The sequence below is a fragment of the Chiroxiphia lanceolata genome, chromosome 3, assembly GCF_009829145.1.
Source record: "Chiroxiphia lanceolata isolate bChiLan1 chromosome 3, bChiLan1.pri, whole genome shotgun sequence".
NCBI classification, from domain to species: Eukaryota; Metazoa; Chordata; class Aves; order Passeriformes; family Pipridae; genus Chiroxiphia; species Chiroxiphia lanceolata.
In genome coordinates this window covers 1,367,262-1,385,323 of record NC_045639.1, presented here as the reverse complement: position 1 = coordinate 1,385,323, position 18,062 = coordinate 1,367,262, and the positions used below count along the sequence as shown (strand labels likewise).

Below are 18,062 nucleotides of genomic sequence, written 5' to 3'. Positions count from 1 at the left end.
AGCAAAGAAAGAGGAGCGAGCCAGGGTTTTTTTCCCCAGGTTTTTTTTCTCCAGTGTCACAAACCTACCTCGTTCTTTTTAACACAAATACCACAGCCTGAGATCTGACAGATGTATTCCCCCCTCGTGTGCCAGTCTGGAGCCTGGATTTTGCATGCCTTGCCCCACAAATGTCTCTGTTCCCAGTGTTTAGGATGCTGTCACTTTGCCTCATTACATGCCCTATGCAGCCACTGCTGCGCCGGTTTACAAGATAAACAAAGTGCTATGAATGAAAGAATTTTTTTCCCTCCCTCCTTTAGCCAACAAATAGGAACATTCTTTGCACTAACCAGGCTCTTCCTCCCTCTCTGACAGGAACCACAGGCCACACTTGCAGCACAGACTAGAGTCAAATAAGAAACATGCACAGAAGGGCTGCACTTTGCTGCCCTGGGATTATCTACAGAGTCACATGGATCCAGAGGAAGAGGAGGTTTGGTTTCAGTGAAGAATTCTTTTTTATTTTGCAACTGCAATGCTAGAGTTCATTCATTCCTGGGATGTGCCTTACACAGACAAACAGCAGGGCTTGTTCTACCCTGCCTGGGGCAGAGCTGGGCACTGCTCACCCACACCGGGGGTTTGCAGCCCGGGCCCAGGCCTACCCTCCCTTCAGAGAGCACGGCCATTCCCCAAAAGAACCCTCTGCTTCTCACAGGGACAGAGAATTTCACGGGACAACCTTCGAGGACATTCTCTACTAAAAGCAGAGCAATCCAAAATGAAAAAGAACAAGAATGTTAAAGTACACGAGTTCTCTTTCTGAGATCTATGGTGTGAGCAAACTAATTTGCTTGGGAATTATGCAACTCTTCCTCATTTGAAGAAGTGAAGCCACCCGCCTTTCCAGGAGGTACTCAGGGGCTGGGAAGGGACCTTGCACTGCAAACTGTCCCCAGACACAGCCAGGATCTATGGTTGGTGTCCAGAGTTAAGACCAGATTTTATTTAAGGATAGAATAAATAGCAGACTGCTTCCTCACTCTTGTTGTTCTAAGCACCCTTCTGGTTCTAAGCAGCTTGGTCTGGGTTAGTCCTCATCTGCCAGGCTGGGTGGCTCCGAGGCTGGACACACACCTCGCACTGTGTAAGACTCAGGACACCTTAGGAGTGAGAAAACCCACACGGGATCCCTTGAAAGAACACAGAGCTTTTTCCCACAGCACCGCTCTTGGCCTCTCTCACCTTGATGCAATGAGAAGGAGCCCGGACTAACATGTTTATGGGGATCACAGCACGGCAACACCTCCCCCAAACCCGCACAGGCTTACCTTGTAACTGCTTGAATCTTCCCTCTAACTGGTTATAGTTATAGGGCACCTGAGCTGCGTATCCTGGGGACAACGGCCCGGGCATACTGGCTGATTTTTGTAATTCCATTTACAGGGAACGCAGGGAGACGACGAAGTGCAGCATAAAGGAACCACAGGCTTCTTTACCATACATGCAGGTAAATCCCAGCTTCCTGAGCAGTTTGGCTTCAGTCCCTAGCGAGAACGCTCCCCCTGAGCCCTAAGTAAATAACAGCTTCGGTTCAAAATCCAGCAGTGTGGCTTGGCGGGTAAGCTCTCTGTAATGGATTCAAACTTAAAGCACCAGGAGCGTGGATTTTTTTTTTTTTTTCCCCCAGCTCCACAGCAGGCAACTCTCAAGCGCTCGAATCTGGTTCAAATGCTTGTCTGGCGCTGGCGAAACGAAGTGAAATCAAAGCAATTCAGCGATTCAGCCCAAAGCACAGGCAGCATGGAGCCACGCGCTGCCGCCCCGGCCGGCGCTCCCAGGAGCCTCGCACACCTCAGCCCTTCCTGCTGGTTTGTAATATAATCAGCAGCCGCCCGGGCGCGGGCTGATGTCACTCGATTACCATACGGCTCGGTGGAGGGAAGGAAGGCTGTACCAAGGCGGAGGGGCGGCGGAGCAGGGGAAGAGCGGTTCTGCTCACGCAACGCCCCAGCGAGTCCTTCCGCCGCGCCCGCAGCGGGTGCCCGCGGGGTCCCGGCCCCGCGCCCCGGGGCACACGGTGGCACAGCGGCCCACAGCGCGGCACACGGTGGTACCTTCCCCAGCGAAGCTGCTGGAATTACAGCCTTTTGTTAGGAGCCTCATGTAACGGAAAAGTCTCAGATTACTATCGCACGAAAAGGAGGGCACTTCTCGGTATTTATCTGCGGGGCGGCCCGCTCGCAGCAGCCCCGCGCACACAGAGGCGCTCATTCAGAGGGGACGCGGGGAGATGTACGCTCCAGCACACCGCGAACAAACGACAGCTTTGTCGAAAGGTTCTTTAAACGGCCAATTCCTGTCACTTCGGTTTAGGTTACTGGATGATGCTGAGGGTTTTGACATGCTCTGTGTGCGTGGCTCCTCGCCCAGTTATCAGCGTGCTGGGTATTACTGCAAGATTAATGGGCCGCGCACCGAAGGGGAGGGCTCTGCCGTAAACGAGGATGCCCGGCCGAGCTGCCTGGCCCCTCAATACCCTGCCCGAGCACAGACGTGCACAGCAGCGGCAGCACCGGGTACCAGGAGTCAGTTCCCGCACATGGCATCAGACTGAGGATGTCGGTTTTCCCTCGGGGACATGAGCTCCCGCCCCTTCCTTATTCATCGGTGAAGCGAAAAGGTCAATTCCACATTCATATTCTCAGTACGTAACATTTGCCTGCTCGTTTTTAAAACTGCTGATAACGTTCACACAAGTGTTTTCTCTTTTCTTCTTTTCTTGCGTTTCCAAATTCCTTTCCACTGGAATCCATGTTCTCTCCTCCTCCCACTCCATCCCCTCATTAAACATTTCAAAATGTTGCCTTTGTTTTGATACTGTCATTTCACAAGGTTTAAGTCATATAGTAATTTCTGTGAGGACAATTTCTGTGGGAGAAGCTCGGCCCACTCCCCCGACTCGCTGCAGCCCAAGGTCCTGCTGGGCACAAGGTGGAAATTCAACCAGCCATTACCAGCACACCAGGGAACAAATGCACAACAAGTCCAACCACAAACACCGCCGGTTTGGGGAGAAGTGATGGAAGCTGACACTTCTCAGCTGAAGGTTTCCAAAAACACATGGACAGTTGAAAATGCCTGGCACGTTGCTCCCAAGGTCATAAATACACTTAAAATATTTATGGCTTTTAACTCTACTCTTTTACTTAAAACACCCCCGGAGCCCTAGTGCAAAACACATGTTATATTGCCACAGAAGGGCTGTTACTGCTGTATTTCAGTGCACCCCTTTATGTCACTGTAGCTGTATTTACACAACACTGCTGGTACTACAGCACACCTCAGCAGAGCCCCAAACAATCCTGAAAGCTGGCCTCCAATCCTTCCAGCACCACCCACCCTTGGCCATGAGGACTCCTCAGCTGCAGGGGCAGCTGTGCAGGGGACCAGGGCACTCGTGGCCCAGAAAGGATCCTGAGCCGTGGCAGGGGGAGCTGAGGAAGCACCTGCACTCACAGCAGGATGCTGCTCCCTGACAACAATGGGCTCTGCTGATCTCGGCACAGGGAAGAGCCAGCTGTCCTTCCCTGCTGTCCCTTGGCACCCACACGCCCGCCCGTGGCCACGGGATTTCCAGGCCGGGGTGGGAGGGAAGAAGGGCAACACGAAAGGCTCCAAAATTCCCAGGAGCAGAGCTGGGTAAACCGAGCCATTAACACAGCAAGGCGAACTCCCCCGAGCTCGAGGAGCACGTTTTGCCCAGCACACAAGTACAGGCTTATTTCCGTCATGGAGCTTTTCCTGCAGCTTCCTCCCAACGGCAGCTCCTGCCTGCGCTGCCTGACCTATGATATAATTAAGTGCAAGCCCTTCCCCTGGAGAGCAGGCAGGCAGCCAGGCCCTACCTGCAGGCATATCAGCTCACTGCCATCCCACCTTGAGCAAACAGGTGTTGCTGTGTGAGCTCACAGGGAGAACTGAAGTCCAAATGACTGACAAGGGAGCTGGAGCATTTTTAATGCCATGAAGGCCACAACTCAGGAGTCAAGAACTTTTCCCCAGCTGAAAGCTTTCCCAACACCTTTGGCAGGCAATGCTCTAATGCACGTGGCCATTATTAAAAATATTAAAAAGCACACTATTGCAAAAGGAAGACATTAAAAACTAAAAATAATCATTTGGCTTTGGCCCATATAAAACACAGACTGGCCTTACCCACCCCACCATGAAACACTAACACCACACACACAAATTTACACTTCATATTGCCCCCTGTGGGACAACCAAACCTGGTGAGCTTCAAGAAATACCGAACAAAATTTGGGGTTTGGTATTCTTTTTGTCCCTATCCCCTCTCTCCCCCCTCTCCCCATTTTGGCCCACCCAGTAGCACTAAAAGCTTCCTTAAAAAACAAAGGAATTGCAGCAGGTATGGATGGAGCAGTGCAGGCTACACAGAAATTAGGGAGGAAAGCTAAAAGAAAAGGGAAGAACCTGTGTTTGAACGGAGCTTATTTTGTCCCAGGTTTGGCAAACAGAGGCACCAGACCCTCACACACTGTCGGCAGCACTCTCTGTGAAATTCTGACCCCACCTGAGTTGCCATGCAGGTTGGCATTTGGGCTGACCAAGGGGCCCCCAAGCAGCAGCTGTGACAGACTTTGTTGCTGATGGTTTCGGCTCCTGGGGAAGGCCCTGGTGCCAGGTGCTGCTGGCTCAGCTGCCAGGGCCTTCCTGCCACTTTGCTGGGCGCTGCCCTACGCGTTGAAGGCTCCGCTGAACAGGTTGGTGGGAATTCAGGGGAAAGAACAAAGCAAAATGGGGCCGTGTCTGTGTTTGTGAAATGCTACACCGTATGTAGCAAGGCTGCTCCAGGACAGGCATCCTGCCAGCTCCCAGTCCTGTCTGAGTCACAGCAGCCTAATCCCAGGGTTTGTGGGGACTGCAGGGAGTGAACCTGAGCCCTGGTTGCTGCTGCCATGGGGCGATGCACCATCGATCCCAAGGCTCACAAAGGCCTTTGTCACACCGGGTACTGCTTGTTTTCTGGGGTTATCTTTCATTGACTAAGCCCTCAACTACAGTAATTAGATAATATGTTATGGAGGGATTGAATGTTTTAAAGCCAGAGATAGCTTTTGAGCACTGGGCCAAGTGCAACTTATCAAGTGAACACAGCTGGAAATTGTCCGTGCTGTAATTAATTCCTGATTACAGCGCTGGAGGAAAAGAAGGGCCAGATCATAAATAAAGGTCGGCATATCAAGGAGGGAAGTTGTTGGGGTTTTTTCCCCACTAATTTTTTTTGCCCAGAGCTGTGAAATAACTTTTGCTGGCACTGTGTGAATTGTCCCTCTCCCACAGCACCTGACAAGTGAGGATGGCTCACATTGTGTACGAGCCCAGAGTAAATAAATACACAACTGATTATCCACTTAGCCATAATGCAGAGGGTCTTAGCTGACAGATCAGAGCTTTGCAAAGCCTCAAGGAGAACGAGAGGTTGATTACAGCAATATTATGAATGTACAAGGGACATCTAGGGACAGCTGCTTACCACAGAACACAAAAGGATCTGTCCTGGGCTCTGTCTGTATGTGATTCTGAAAATTGCTGCTGAAGTGAGTGGGTCCCGACCAGAAAGGGAAAAAATTGATGTTTCTAAGGAAAAAACTACTGTTGGATGTAGCCAAGTTACATTCCCAATTCCTAATTATCACTGTTTCTAAGCCAGAGCTTACAATAATTACGAATCTGGTTAATCATCACCCTTGTCTTCCCTCTTCACTCTTTCTTGCTCTTGTAAATTCTCTAGTTGGTAACTAACTGGTAAAAATTACAAGATAAAAAGGATGATTTATTAATCTAAAATGCCAGAGAAACCACATAACAGTTTGCTCTTCTCCTGAAGGAGGGTAAAGTTCTTACACATCCCCTTAGCACCACAACTGAGAACTGAAAACTCATGATCACACTTGCCTCCATCTACACAGTACAAACAGAATCTCTCCTTGCGTATGCAAGAGAGTAAGGAAAGATGGGGTTTGCGGTGGATTGTTCTAGAATGTAATAGGAAATAGTTATTTTTATCCTATTTGGCAATTTGCATAACGTGAATGCTGAAGAGGTAGCTGGTTCCCCTCCAGTTTTTATCTGAGATGCTGGAACAGAGGGAGCAGCAGCCCACACACCAAGCCCAGCTGAGCCTGCCAAGCTCGCCACCTCTGCTGCAGGTATCAGTGGGAGCAGAATCCATCCCGTAACCTGCCGTGTCCTGCAACACTTGGTAACTGTCTCACAAGGTGGGAGAGATACAATCAAACCAAGAGAGCTTCACTTCAGTAACAGTTCCACGTCAGAAAGTATCTCCACGTGCCTCTTTAAAGGGGACTTCAGGTCAGTGGCAACTACCTTGTCCTCCAAGTCCTTTCCAGACACACTCTCCGTGACCCACGTGGGCTCCTGAGAGCCAGTGCGATCAAAAGGCAAGGGAAAGGGGCCAATAAAAGGGCAGGAGACAAGGATTATTATCAGAGAAAGGTCTGTTCGCATGTTTTCCTTTTGCCACATCCAGGCTGGCCTTCCAGCAGCTCCACACCAAGTCCCAGGCACCATCCAGCTCTGGGCTCCAGATAACCTGGAGGCTGTGACACCTGAAACCAAAGCAGCACAAAACCTGGGGGAATCTCCTCACAATTCCGGCCAGAATATCAACTTATTACTGAAACTGGGTCAGTTCCACCTGGTTTCGGGTTTCAGTTTACACAAGTCCCAGATTAACAAGGAGGTTGACATGACTTTTGTAACAGCATGTCCTTGCTAACTGCAGGAGTGGAACACCTGCCAGGAAGGCCCCCAGGACAGAGCTACAGGAAAACTCGGGGAACATTTTGGAAGGAATGATGGTTTCTGTTGGTTTGCATTCCAGCCCAAAGGGGTTCTGCTGACCTGTCATGCTTCCCATGCTTCCTGAACTCCCCAATGCAGGGAAGTCATCCCTGAAAAACTGAGCTACCTTCACAGGTTTCATTTGTTGCCCATGAAAAGCACTTGTTTTTTTCCCCTGACATAGATGAATAACCCTTAAAAATCCAGTTCAAATCAAGCTTGGTGCAAGTACACACTTAACACACTTGCTGTGAAATTTTGGCATGAAAACACTTCTTGAATTTTTATGGGCTTTAAGGTCCTTTTTTAAAGGCTGGAATTGTTTTTATTGCCTCTCCCTCCTTTCTCCTCCATCTGAATAGCATCTCTGTTCATAGGCAAGGAAGAGAGATGTTCCCATTCTCCTTTTTTTCTTCTTCCTTTTGCACCATTCTCTCCTTTTTCCAATTTGACCATGAACACAGAAGATGCACGGTTGCTACACCAAAATCACTCAGGCAAGAAAATTCAATCTCCTGCTACTCCTGAGCAAAATGGAAATTGGGTGAAAACAAGCAGCCGAATACACTGATCTTTACAAAAATCCCCATAAGCTGGAGTATTTCCCCATCTGGAAACTGCTCTCCCTGCAAAAAATCCTTAGTGATCAATTGACAAGTATTTTCTGTGTCCAACACGTAGTTGTTGTTACAGAGCAAACTATTTCATTTTTATATAATGCTTAGGAAAAAAATGATATCTTACACACTTAGATGTACAAATACTGTCGCTTGACACCCATCTGCTTTAAAGGCTTAATAACATTTAAAGGAAGAAAAACCTCAAAAAAAATCACAAAACAAACACATAAAAAATGGTTGGCAAAAAAAATAGTAGTGTTTGTGCTGGCCAGCAGAAGAGTTCAAAACTCTTAGGGAGAATGCTGGAAACAAACGTGGAAGTGGATTTCCATTATCCTCTCTACTTGGCTGGTCCTTATCCCCGTTCCTGGTCTTTTTGCCTCTTCCCCATCGAGGCAACTTGTCTCCAGGCAATCTGGGTTTATATCTCTCCAGGATATTACCTCCAGATAAGAATCAAAGCTCTGATCTGAGGGAACGATTTCATTGCTAATCTCTCCCCATTAGAAGAGCTCCAAGGTTAACAGAAATTGGTAAACATTTCGGAACCCTGTATTGAATTTCTCTTTGCAGTATGCTCTGCTAGACATTATTTATACTTCAGGGAGTGCTTTCAGGCAGTATCCCAGCAACAAACAGAAAGAAAAAATGCAAGGCACACTGCAGATTTGGCTGAATAAATAACATAAATACAGAAACATGGCTAGTTAGATGCTAAGGACATGAGACGAGAACATTCTCTTCTGCATACGCATTTTTTGTGGAAAGACTTCTTTTGAATTACAGAGTCATGACTAGGTTTTGAAGTTCATCCATAGCTAAGCTCACCCCTGAGAGAAGCCATTATTTAAAAAAAAAAATAAAAATCCATTATTGGCATGTGGTTTCTATAAAGAAGAAATCCTTTCCTTTAAGAAGACTCAGCAAATTATCTAAAAACAATCTCATTATCTCAGTGAAGGGTCCCATGGTTTCTGTGTACTAAATATTCCTAAAACACTGATTCCAACGGCAAAGAACACTTATACTCTTCTCAGTCTCCAGGTTTGCCATGCTGGACCACTTTGGGCCAGGTTCCCAGCTGGTATAAGTCAGCACAACCTCACATAAGCCACAGGAGAATGCCAGTCTATACCAGCTGACAATCTGGCTGGGAGGTTCCTCCTAAACCATCAACTTCAGCACGATTTTATCCCAGCCCCACAAGAGTGCCCAGCTCAGCTCTCACTGACTCCATGGAGGGTGTCTCCCAGGGAGCATTTTCCTTTCCCTGAGCAGCTGGTGCAAGTGGAGTGTTTCACTCCCTTCACAAATCCTGCCCTGCTCCAGCTGGTGCTGGACGCTGCCTCCTGCTCAGCCCAGTGTTTTGGGGCAGCTCTACTCCGGAGCTCTTGCTCTTCATTGATGCCATGGGGATGAACAGGGGAGGAAAACTGAAGCAGACAGGAGAGCAGTGTGCTGGGCTGCTCTGGGAACTCAGGTGTAGTTCTCACCTCAAATCAGTGCAAGTAAGGAAGCACACTGTGGAGGTTAGTGCAGTGCCAAGGTATTCCAATGATCAGGCAGATTTACCTGCTCCCAGGATTATCCCCGTGCGTATTGCACAGGTAATATCCTGAAAGCAAACACAGCTATGCACACAGAGCAGCACACGTGCATTAGCTTCCCACCTTCTTCCCCTAGTTACAGATGGCTTTTTATATTTAATCTGACCTACAGCACAGAATTCTCTTGTCCCTTGTTTGCTGAACTATTGAGTTGCTGTCCAAGCACAGGTCCTGTGTGCGTGAGGACTGGACTGGAGTGTGCCTGGAGCTCTCCACAAGAAACCATGAGAGGCAGCCGTGGGCCTGTACTCCGGTCCCACAGGAGCACAATGCACAGGAATTCAAAGATCTAAGGATCCATCAACACAGGCTCATGCTGGCAAGATGCTGGGCTGTCCTGTGTACGTGTCCAGCCCGGCACTGCTCGGTCCTGAAAGGCTCTCACCACAGTGGCAGCGTCAGACTTTCCAGAGCAGAGCTGCCAGCAGCTGCTCCCATCCTGCTCCCTCCCAAAGAAGTAAAAGCCTATTTTTCCAGCTCCGCTCATCCCGCCTGGACAATGAGTGCCAGATCACAGTTGTTCACCAGGGTGCAACCACTGTCCCGCATCGCTCTGTTACAAATCTGCCCACGGAGCAGACAAGCACGTGTGATTCCAGAAAACTCCAAAGGTACCTTCAGCAGTACCTTTCTTCAGAAGTTTGGCTCTACACTCAGGAAGCTACACTGGACCACGGATCTAATCAGACTACAAACAATCTGACTTACACCTCCATGTAGCTTGCAACACTACTTGTTTGATTCTAAAGAGACAGAAACCCCCCAAACTATGCCTAACTGATAGCAATCATGTTGTTACAGCAGTAAGATAAAAATTACCTCTGTACCAAGTTACATTTTCAAAGGGAAAATGTAACATCAGTGAATACAAGTTGTTCACATTTCCTTGGAAGTTATTTTATGTTTCACAGACATGCCTGCAGGACACACAGCACACCAAACGAGACTCCTGCTTCCAACACCAGCCTCTATGGATCCTGGGAAGGTCAGCAACAACAGCTGAGAAACTGCTCCAGAAGTAAAATCCAGAGAGAAAGCATTGGGTGAGGTCAACATTTGGAAAAGCTTTAGTTGAAATAATTCCATCAACTTTTATCTGAGCAAAGCAAAGCAGGATCTTTCAAAATAAGCCCTTTCACACTGATCTGAGAACGCCTGCATTAGGCCCTTGGCTGCTAAGCAAACCCACGGGCTCACAACCAGCACTGACTGCCCTGCCAGTGCTGAGGAGACTGCACTGCTGGGAGGTTTTCATTTCTCTTTAGCGTCAAGCAAATCCTTCAGGTGCCCTTCCAAGTTGATTTACAAGTGTCAATATACTGCTGGGTTCTCTTTCCTTAAGCACTTGCTGTCGCTAAAATTAGTCACTGATTTTCAAGTCCTGGATAGCTCAGGTACTGGATATTCATGGAACATCCTGCAAGAGCTTATTCTCAGTATGCTCTTTCAAGGCCGAGAAAAAACCAAAGGTTTATTCTCTTGAGCTCTAAATTGTTGTACTTTGTCCTTTTTTATTGATCTGAGATCTGAAAGTTCATTCTGACCATGCAGATTTTCTATCTTTAGTGTATACTCAGAGTGAAACAGAAACTTTGCTATGAGAGATGCTTGACAGCAGGGACAGGCAGGTGCATGATACCTGGACAGTACTAACAGCAGGATCTTTCTCTTCACTTTTTTAGGGGGTTGTTCTGCTGACTCTTTGCACTGGGGCTGTGGGAGGAATGGCTTAAATATCAGGGCCAAAAGGGCTAATTAGCCCCACATATGGTACCCAGAAATTTCCCATTGCAAGTTTTCTCTAATTTTTTAACCTTAAGAAATGGGTACTCCACTATGTTAAGAAGAAAAACTTTTCAGCAGCGTAACTTCAGGAAGAATTTCAATGCTTTCCCCCCTTTTGCTGCTGGGAGAATTGAAGTTACTGGAGTCAATGACAAGCCTAGTTTGTGCAACAGGGCCTGCTAAGGAAAGCTGCACAACAGATGCAGCCTCTGTACCTGGATTCCCCTGTAAGGCTCAGGAGCACCATGTTGTGCAACACCAGTGAGTGTCCCAAGCTTCACTTGGGTGAAGCTGGAAAAGGAAGGCACAGCTTCCCCTGCCTGCACTGAGAAACTGCTCTTATGTCATAAACTTTGAAGCTGGTTTTAATTCATGTGCCAGAGAACCGAGTCACAGACCCTCTGGTCACGAGGGTGAACCCAGAGGATAAAAGGGCAAAACACTAATGAGCAGAAAAGCGAGTAACTTTAGCCAAGTGTTTTTAATATTGAATTAGCCAACTGAAGAAACAGAAAGTTTTGGAGGTGACAATTCTCATGCTACCTGAAAACAGCACCTGAGGTGGCAAGCACAAGTACCCCCGAATGTCACAGACCCAGGCTGAGTGTGGAAAATGCTGCTGAACAACTGGACTGTTTCTGAAGAGCTCAATGCCCCAAGGAGCTGCCCAACAAATCTTGTTAGCTAATGGTCCTCGACAGACGAAATCCAACCCTGGAGGATTTGTGAATGAAGAATCTTGGACAAATGTGATATCTTTTTGGCTCCTACAGAGCAGGTAGAATTACCTGGTCTTCCAGCAAGACCTTCCAAAGCACCACAGAGAGCAAGGACAGGTGAAAGATGATTTCCTACAGTGGGTTACCTTACTTGGCAAAGAAGGGATCAGTTACCTTCTTCTCATATCAGTTGCAGAGCGAGTTAGTTCAACATGAGTGGCAACCAATCTGGTTGCATATCCCTTCAGATCTAGATTCTGATTGAAAGCTGAGTTCCTGGATGATTTGCTGGTTTTAAGCCCAACATCCCTTTGCATTCTGGTTTTCACAGTACACAGGCCATTCCAATAACATCAGTTCCCAGCTGCTGTGCCGACAACAGTGTTTGTCTGTGCTTTACCTGAGCTTTTCTCCAGGACATTGTTCCCATCACAGATTATGCTGACCACCATCTCCTGCTTTGCTGTTTAAATATTTCAGCACCCTGATGGAACACGGGGCCACCATCATTCTTTGTAGACTCCAGCTACAGACCTCACTTCTGGCCTGCTCACTCTCAACCTCATTTGACCTTAAAGGAAATAAGTTTCACTTAAATTACAGTAAACTAGAATGAACACAAGATGGAAGCTTTGCTGAAGAGGCACTTCCCAGCTTGCAGAAGAACATGGACAGAAGATGCCTGCACAGGGGGAGTGAGTACACAGCCATTAGTCAGGCAGTGTAACATGCCCACAGCTGTTCTACTTTGGAATGCAACAGCTTCCACCTAGGAGATGGAAAATAAAGAACCAGTGCCTGCCCATTTGAAACCTTTCATACTGGGACAGGGGGACAATGATGCACGAGCACTTTGTGAACTGCAAAACACTGACAGTCTTTTGATTTATCTTGTCACTGACATACTGCAAGAGGGGGACAGCCACGGGCACTCCTTAGAGACAACTCATCCAGGGTGTCTGGAGAGAGAAATGCTGCTGCCAGAAGGTGGAGCAGCACTTGGAGATGTGGGAAGGTGCTCATGCCCACAAAGAACCAGTGCCCATCTGAGTCAAACTGGACTGTTATTCAGTCAATCCAGACTCTGAAGGTGGAACACAACTCCTTCTGCTTCAGAGAGCAGTGAAATTCAGCCAGAGGAAAGTGATGGTGCCACAGGCAGTGAAAGGCAGGGGTTGTGGAGCCCAGAGGAACCTCCTGACACCCCCCCAGCATGACTGTGTGCATTACCAGCCACGGGCATTCCCACAGCCATTCCTGGGCCTGATCCCATGACAATCAGCTGAACCACAGAACACCTTTCCAGAAAGAGCCTGTCTCGACTGACAGAGGACAATGACAGAGGTTATTGCCAGCACAGCTCCGGACTGCAGCTGCTAAAAACCTGCAAGTGCCTTTCTGGGGAGAGGCAAGGAAAGGTGACCCACCAGGCAGCATATCTGAAAATCCACATCCAACAGTGCCAGGAGCACCACGGCTCAGCCTTTAGCCAGAACCCTGGATTTGCAATACAAACCTCTCTCCCTGCACCATGATTAGGCTTTCAAGCAGTGCTGCAGCAGTGCAGCATGCTAAGCCAAGCTTTGGCAGCACACAGCATTCTCAGCACTTACAGGAGAGAATTACAGGTATGAAAATGTATCAAATTAAAATAACTATGAGTAATGCTTATTCAGAAGAAAAATAAATACACCATACTGTGGGAAAATGTTTAAATATGCCTCTGAATAGAATCTTCAGCAAAATTATTTGCTTTGACATTGGTATTTGTTTTAGGCTGTCTAAATAATTCAAGTACTTTCCTTACATTACTTCTCCCTGAAATAAGAGTTTCATGTTTATTATTCATTACTCAGGTGGGGAGCTCTGCTTGCTACAAAAGTAAGTGGAACAACCAACTGCAGTAAGGCGAGACCTGGGACCCAAACGTGGCTCCTGAGCTTTGCACTCAAAAGCATTTCCCACCCAAGGAGCAGAATATAACCTACAACCACTAAGGTGGCAGGAGTAAAACACAGTTTCTTCCTCAAGCAAAATTAAACCACTAAAATAAAACAACCCAAGTTGAGATTCTTTTTGTCCACCACCAATCTGCCCCCACAGCAAACTGTTTCTGACCCCGCTCAGCACAGCCCTGTCCAGGTCAGGAATTTTCCCTGTCATTCCAAACCCACCCTGTGATGAGAAGTGCTGTAATTAAAGACAGCAAAATTTAACACACACCCTCTCTGTGAGCAGTTCCATTAAGTCGATACCATTACTAGTCATCCTCAGGAAGAGTTATATGATCTGCTCTCTGCCCACCTGAATGAACTCCTTCACTCCCTTGCTGCTCAGCTCCAAACCTGATCCTGCCCTGTCTGACATGTAAAGGTGTTCTGCATCTAACACACCCCCAGAGCTGGAACTGAGAGGAGAAAGGGCACCCCGCACTCCAGAGCCAGCCTCATCGGAATCACAAATGGAGCAGCTGATACCTGTGGCTCGGTGCAGCTGATTTAATAAACCTGCTCCGACACCTCAGGAGGTGTTGGGTTTAAAACTGTCCTTGGAGCTCAGATTTCACCAGCAGAACGCTCAGCATATTTTGAGCTGTTTTCTCTGCTTGTCCCACACTGCCAAGGCATTTTGTTCAGAGGTCAAAAATGTGGGCATGCTACTGTAAAAGTCAGGAAATCATTTACAGAATGCATAAAAATTGCTCTGCAGGGCAGTGCCTCAGAGCTGAGAGGACATGACATCATCTCTTTGCTGCATAAACAAAGTTGGTTAATGTACAGCCTTTAATGCGCAATAATCCAATGTTTTGAACACAAAAGGAGCCAACCCAATTTAATTTCTCAGCTGATGAGAGTGGAATTCAGCAGGAGACAGCAAGTATTTCAGAAAAAGTGTATAGTTCCAGCATTCATCACTATGTGACAACTATCTCCACCTACCACATTCCTCATTCCCAGGGCAAGTGAGATGTTTTGCACACCTCCAAAGGAAAATATTTTGAAGCAGAGCTTTGTTATCCCTCTGCTTATTTTTTTTTCCCAAATCTGGAAACCAACGTCACTACCAATCACAGAAACCTGATCAAAGCCATTTGAATACACAGTCAAAAAGGTTAATAACTGAGGAGACTGATGAGGTGAGAAAGGGAGTCAGTACAAGCTGGTAAGTAAAAGGACAGCCTGGGATGGAATGTCCCTGCTGTGACCAGTGCTTACCAGCCAGGGCCTTGATGCGGGAGCGCTCGAACAGCCGAGCAGAACTGTTCTCGTTGTCCCAGTCGTCCACATCCCAGCGGTTGTTGACGTCGCTGTACTGCTGCTGGATCTCAATGTTGTCGTAGTCTGTTGCTACCGTCGTCGTCATCCTGAGCCTTCTTAACCTCTCCTCACCATCAGATTCCTCTTAAAAACCTCTGTGAAAGACATAATAATAATAATTTAGACCATATACATACATCGGAAGAGAATCAAAGTTTAAGCTCAAGAGTTCTGGTTTCAAAAAACAGCGACCTGAAGCACGAGCTCAAGAACAGGTGAGATACCAACAAGTCCTTCAGGGGACAAACGAATGAACAGATATTCTTTAAAAATTAAGTACTTCACAAAAGCCAGCAGCTTTGCTGCATACACATATCCAGAACTGTCATGTTCAGCGCCACAAAGTGGGACATGTACGGAACGGTGCAGTAAGACACTTTCACAATTATTATTTTCAAAAGCAGCCCAACAGCTTTATAGATCTGTGAGTGTTGACTAAAACATATGGACCTGTGGGTAACTCAGCTAAGAAAAGCCTCAAGTGCAAAGACAACCTCAATACCTTTACAAAATGGTGTAAATACTGACAGAAAAAAAAAAAAAAAAAAAAAAAGCAGATTCTTAAAAGGCCACATAAGCATTTGACCAGCTGAAGCCTCTTGACATGGACCTGAAGAAATATTTCCATCTCTACATGCAAATGCTGACTTTGTGACTGGTCCTGACAATTTATTTATGACCTAATCCAGATAAAACCAACTAATTAATGCATTGCTTTGAACTCTCTCCAACAACACCATGCCACCCACCAACGCAGCTCTTGGGGTGAGGTTCTCCTCTTTCAGGCAGTCGGGTGCTGTTGCCATATTTATTCTGTTTTCTAGTAGGAATTTGCATGCATTTATCAGCGCTGGCTATAAGCGGGGCAGACACCTCTGGGGGAGGAGCAGGGAGGTCGTACAGGGATGTGAGCGCTGCGGGAACAGCGCTGGGCATCAGCCAGCGCTCGGAGAGACCCCGGGGCCGGCCCTGAGGAGCGTGGGGAACACAGGAACACACAGCGCACCTTTGTAAAACGTAACAGTTACTAGAAATGCAGTTAAACATGTGGGCAAGGCCGAGGCCCCTCACGGGGGCCGAGCCCCCTCACGGGGGCCGCGCGCTCCCCTCACGGCTGCCGCGAGGGTACGGCCGGGGGAGCGGGGGCTGCCTGCGGCCACAACCGCCCTCGGGGGCAGCGGGCTCGGGGCTCACGGCGGGGCCGACCCCGCCCCGAACGGCCGGAGCCGGGGCCGCCCCTCAGGGCCGGCACCGCCCTCACCGTGCATCCGATCCCGCCCCTCACGGCGGAGCCGGGCCCGCCTCTCACGGCCGGGGCCGCCCCTCACGGCCGGCACCGCCCTCCCCGTGCATCCGATCCCGCCCTCCCGGCAGGTCCGGGACAGCCCCTCCCGGCGGAGCCGATCCCGCCCTCACGGCAGGTCCGGGACAGCCCCTCGCGGCGGAGCCGATCCCGCCCTCACCCAGGTCCGGGACAGCCCCTCCCGGCGGAGCGCCGCCCGTCCCTCCCGGCAGGTCCGGGACAGCCCCTCCCGGCGGAGCGCCGCCCGTCCCTCCCGGCAGGTCCGGGACAGCCCTTCCCTCACGGCCGAGCCGATCCCGCCCTCAGGGCCCGCCCCGCTGGCGCCACCTGCCGGCGCGGGGGCGCCCGGCCCGGCCCCTCCCGACATGTCGCGACATCAATCACATCCCGCGGGCGACAAACAGCGCGTTACCGTCACTCACCGGCGGCGTTAAAGCCCCGGCCGGCCCCGGGATAGCAGCCCCGGCCGGGTGTGTCCCGCACTGCCGTGCGCAGAGGGGCCGCAGTTACATAAGGGGCCGTTGCCGAGCGGTGGCCGCGGTCGCAGCGCGCGGCGGGCGGGAAGGAGCCGCCGCAGCCCCGGGAGCTGCGGGAGAACGCGAGGGAAACGGGCTCCGGTCCTTCCCCACGGAAAGGCCGCGACGGACAAACAAAAGGATGCGGCAAAGGCGGGGGGGGGGGGAAGGATTAAATGCCGCTCGGCGCGACTCCGCACGGCACTCACCAGCTGATCCTCAGCGAGCATCAGGCCTAGGCAACAACCTCCCAGTGATCCCTGGACACGGGCAGGAATCAGGGTTAATTCCAATTAAATCCATAGAGCACCCAGGGTATAAACAACAAGGGGGAACAGACTGGTCGACAGCATCGGTTTCCTTTTTTTCTCTATTCACCAGTGTCCAAGAAAGAGAAGATGGAAAAGCTGCAGCTCCAGCTGTCAAAATAAAAGCAGTGACCCCAAAATCGGGATGCAGTGACATGTAATTTAATATAGATGGAACGAGCCGTGGGGTTTCATTCGTTTATGTATCTGTGCTGTTTAGATATAAACATAAGTGGATCCAGAATAAATTCAGCTCCAACTCGTGCTTTATCACTTCTCTCAGCCTCCCTGAGCATCACACAAACAAAATCTATCCCAGATAAAGCTAAATTGAGCATGAAATGGCCTGTTATCCCACACCTATAGGGCTGGAAAACTTGCATCCTTGTTCTGATTCCAATGAAAGCAGTGCCTCTTTCCCTGACATCAAGCTCCCTTTCCTGGGGTGCGGCTCCACAGCACGGGGACAGCGGAGAGGGAGAGCAGGGATAAAAATCAGCACCTTCCGTGGTGAGGGAAGGGCAACACAACAGAATCCTGATCCCAAAACAGACCCAGCTCCACAACGTGCAGCCATCACCTCCAGCCTGTGCTGGAAAAGAGTTTTCCTTGACTCCTGCTGCAGCTCTGATCCAGCACAACCCGCTGGAGCCTCCGGCAACAGGGAGGGAAGATAAACACGAGCTCCAGCAGAAACCTCCAGGCTCTGCCTGCGGGAGTGGAGGTCCTACAGCTGGGCTGGGCCACAACAGCACATCTTGGTTCTTCATTAAGGATGTCCCCACATGACTCAAGAAACACCAGCAACTGCCCAGAGAGTAACGGGGGGAAAATGATCGGGAATTTTTCCAGAGCTCTTAAAGCAGCTGAGCCCGCTATTAATGACCTTGAATGTAATTGTCACCCGTGGAATCAGCCCTGCAGTTGAAGGACACATGCTGAAAATGCTGTGTGTGTACAACACACATACATGTCACACACACACATTTACAGGTTTATTTTAACCTGACACGTG

The 18,062-nt window shown here is 49.1% G+C and overlaps 1 protein-coding gene across 7 annotated transcripts in view; it reads right to left on the bottom strand.

Annotated features, from left to right (window-relative positions):
• The window catches only part of SPTBN1 (spectrin beta, non-erythrocytic 1), a 115,563-nt gene that overhangs the window by 67,080 nt on the left and 30,421 nt on the right, over nt 1-18,062 (bottom strand). For 2 of the 7 annotated variants that reach the window (XM_032682299.1, XM_032682307.1), the window contains exon 2: nt 14,820-15,022. In XM_032682299.1, coding sequence (XP_032538190.1) covers nt 14,820-14,967 — 148 coding nt within the window. In that variant the 5' untranslated portion in view covers nt 14,968-15,022. Of the gene's footprint in view, nt 1-1,313; nt 1,785-14,819; nt 15,023-16,636; nt 16,750-18,062 lie in introns of those variants that run through there. The other 5 variants (XM_032682303.1, XM_032682304.1, XM_032682302.1 and 2 more) reach the window with 4 other exon arrangements.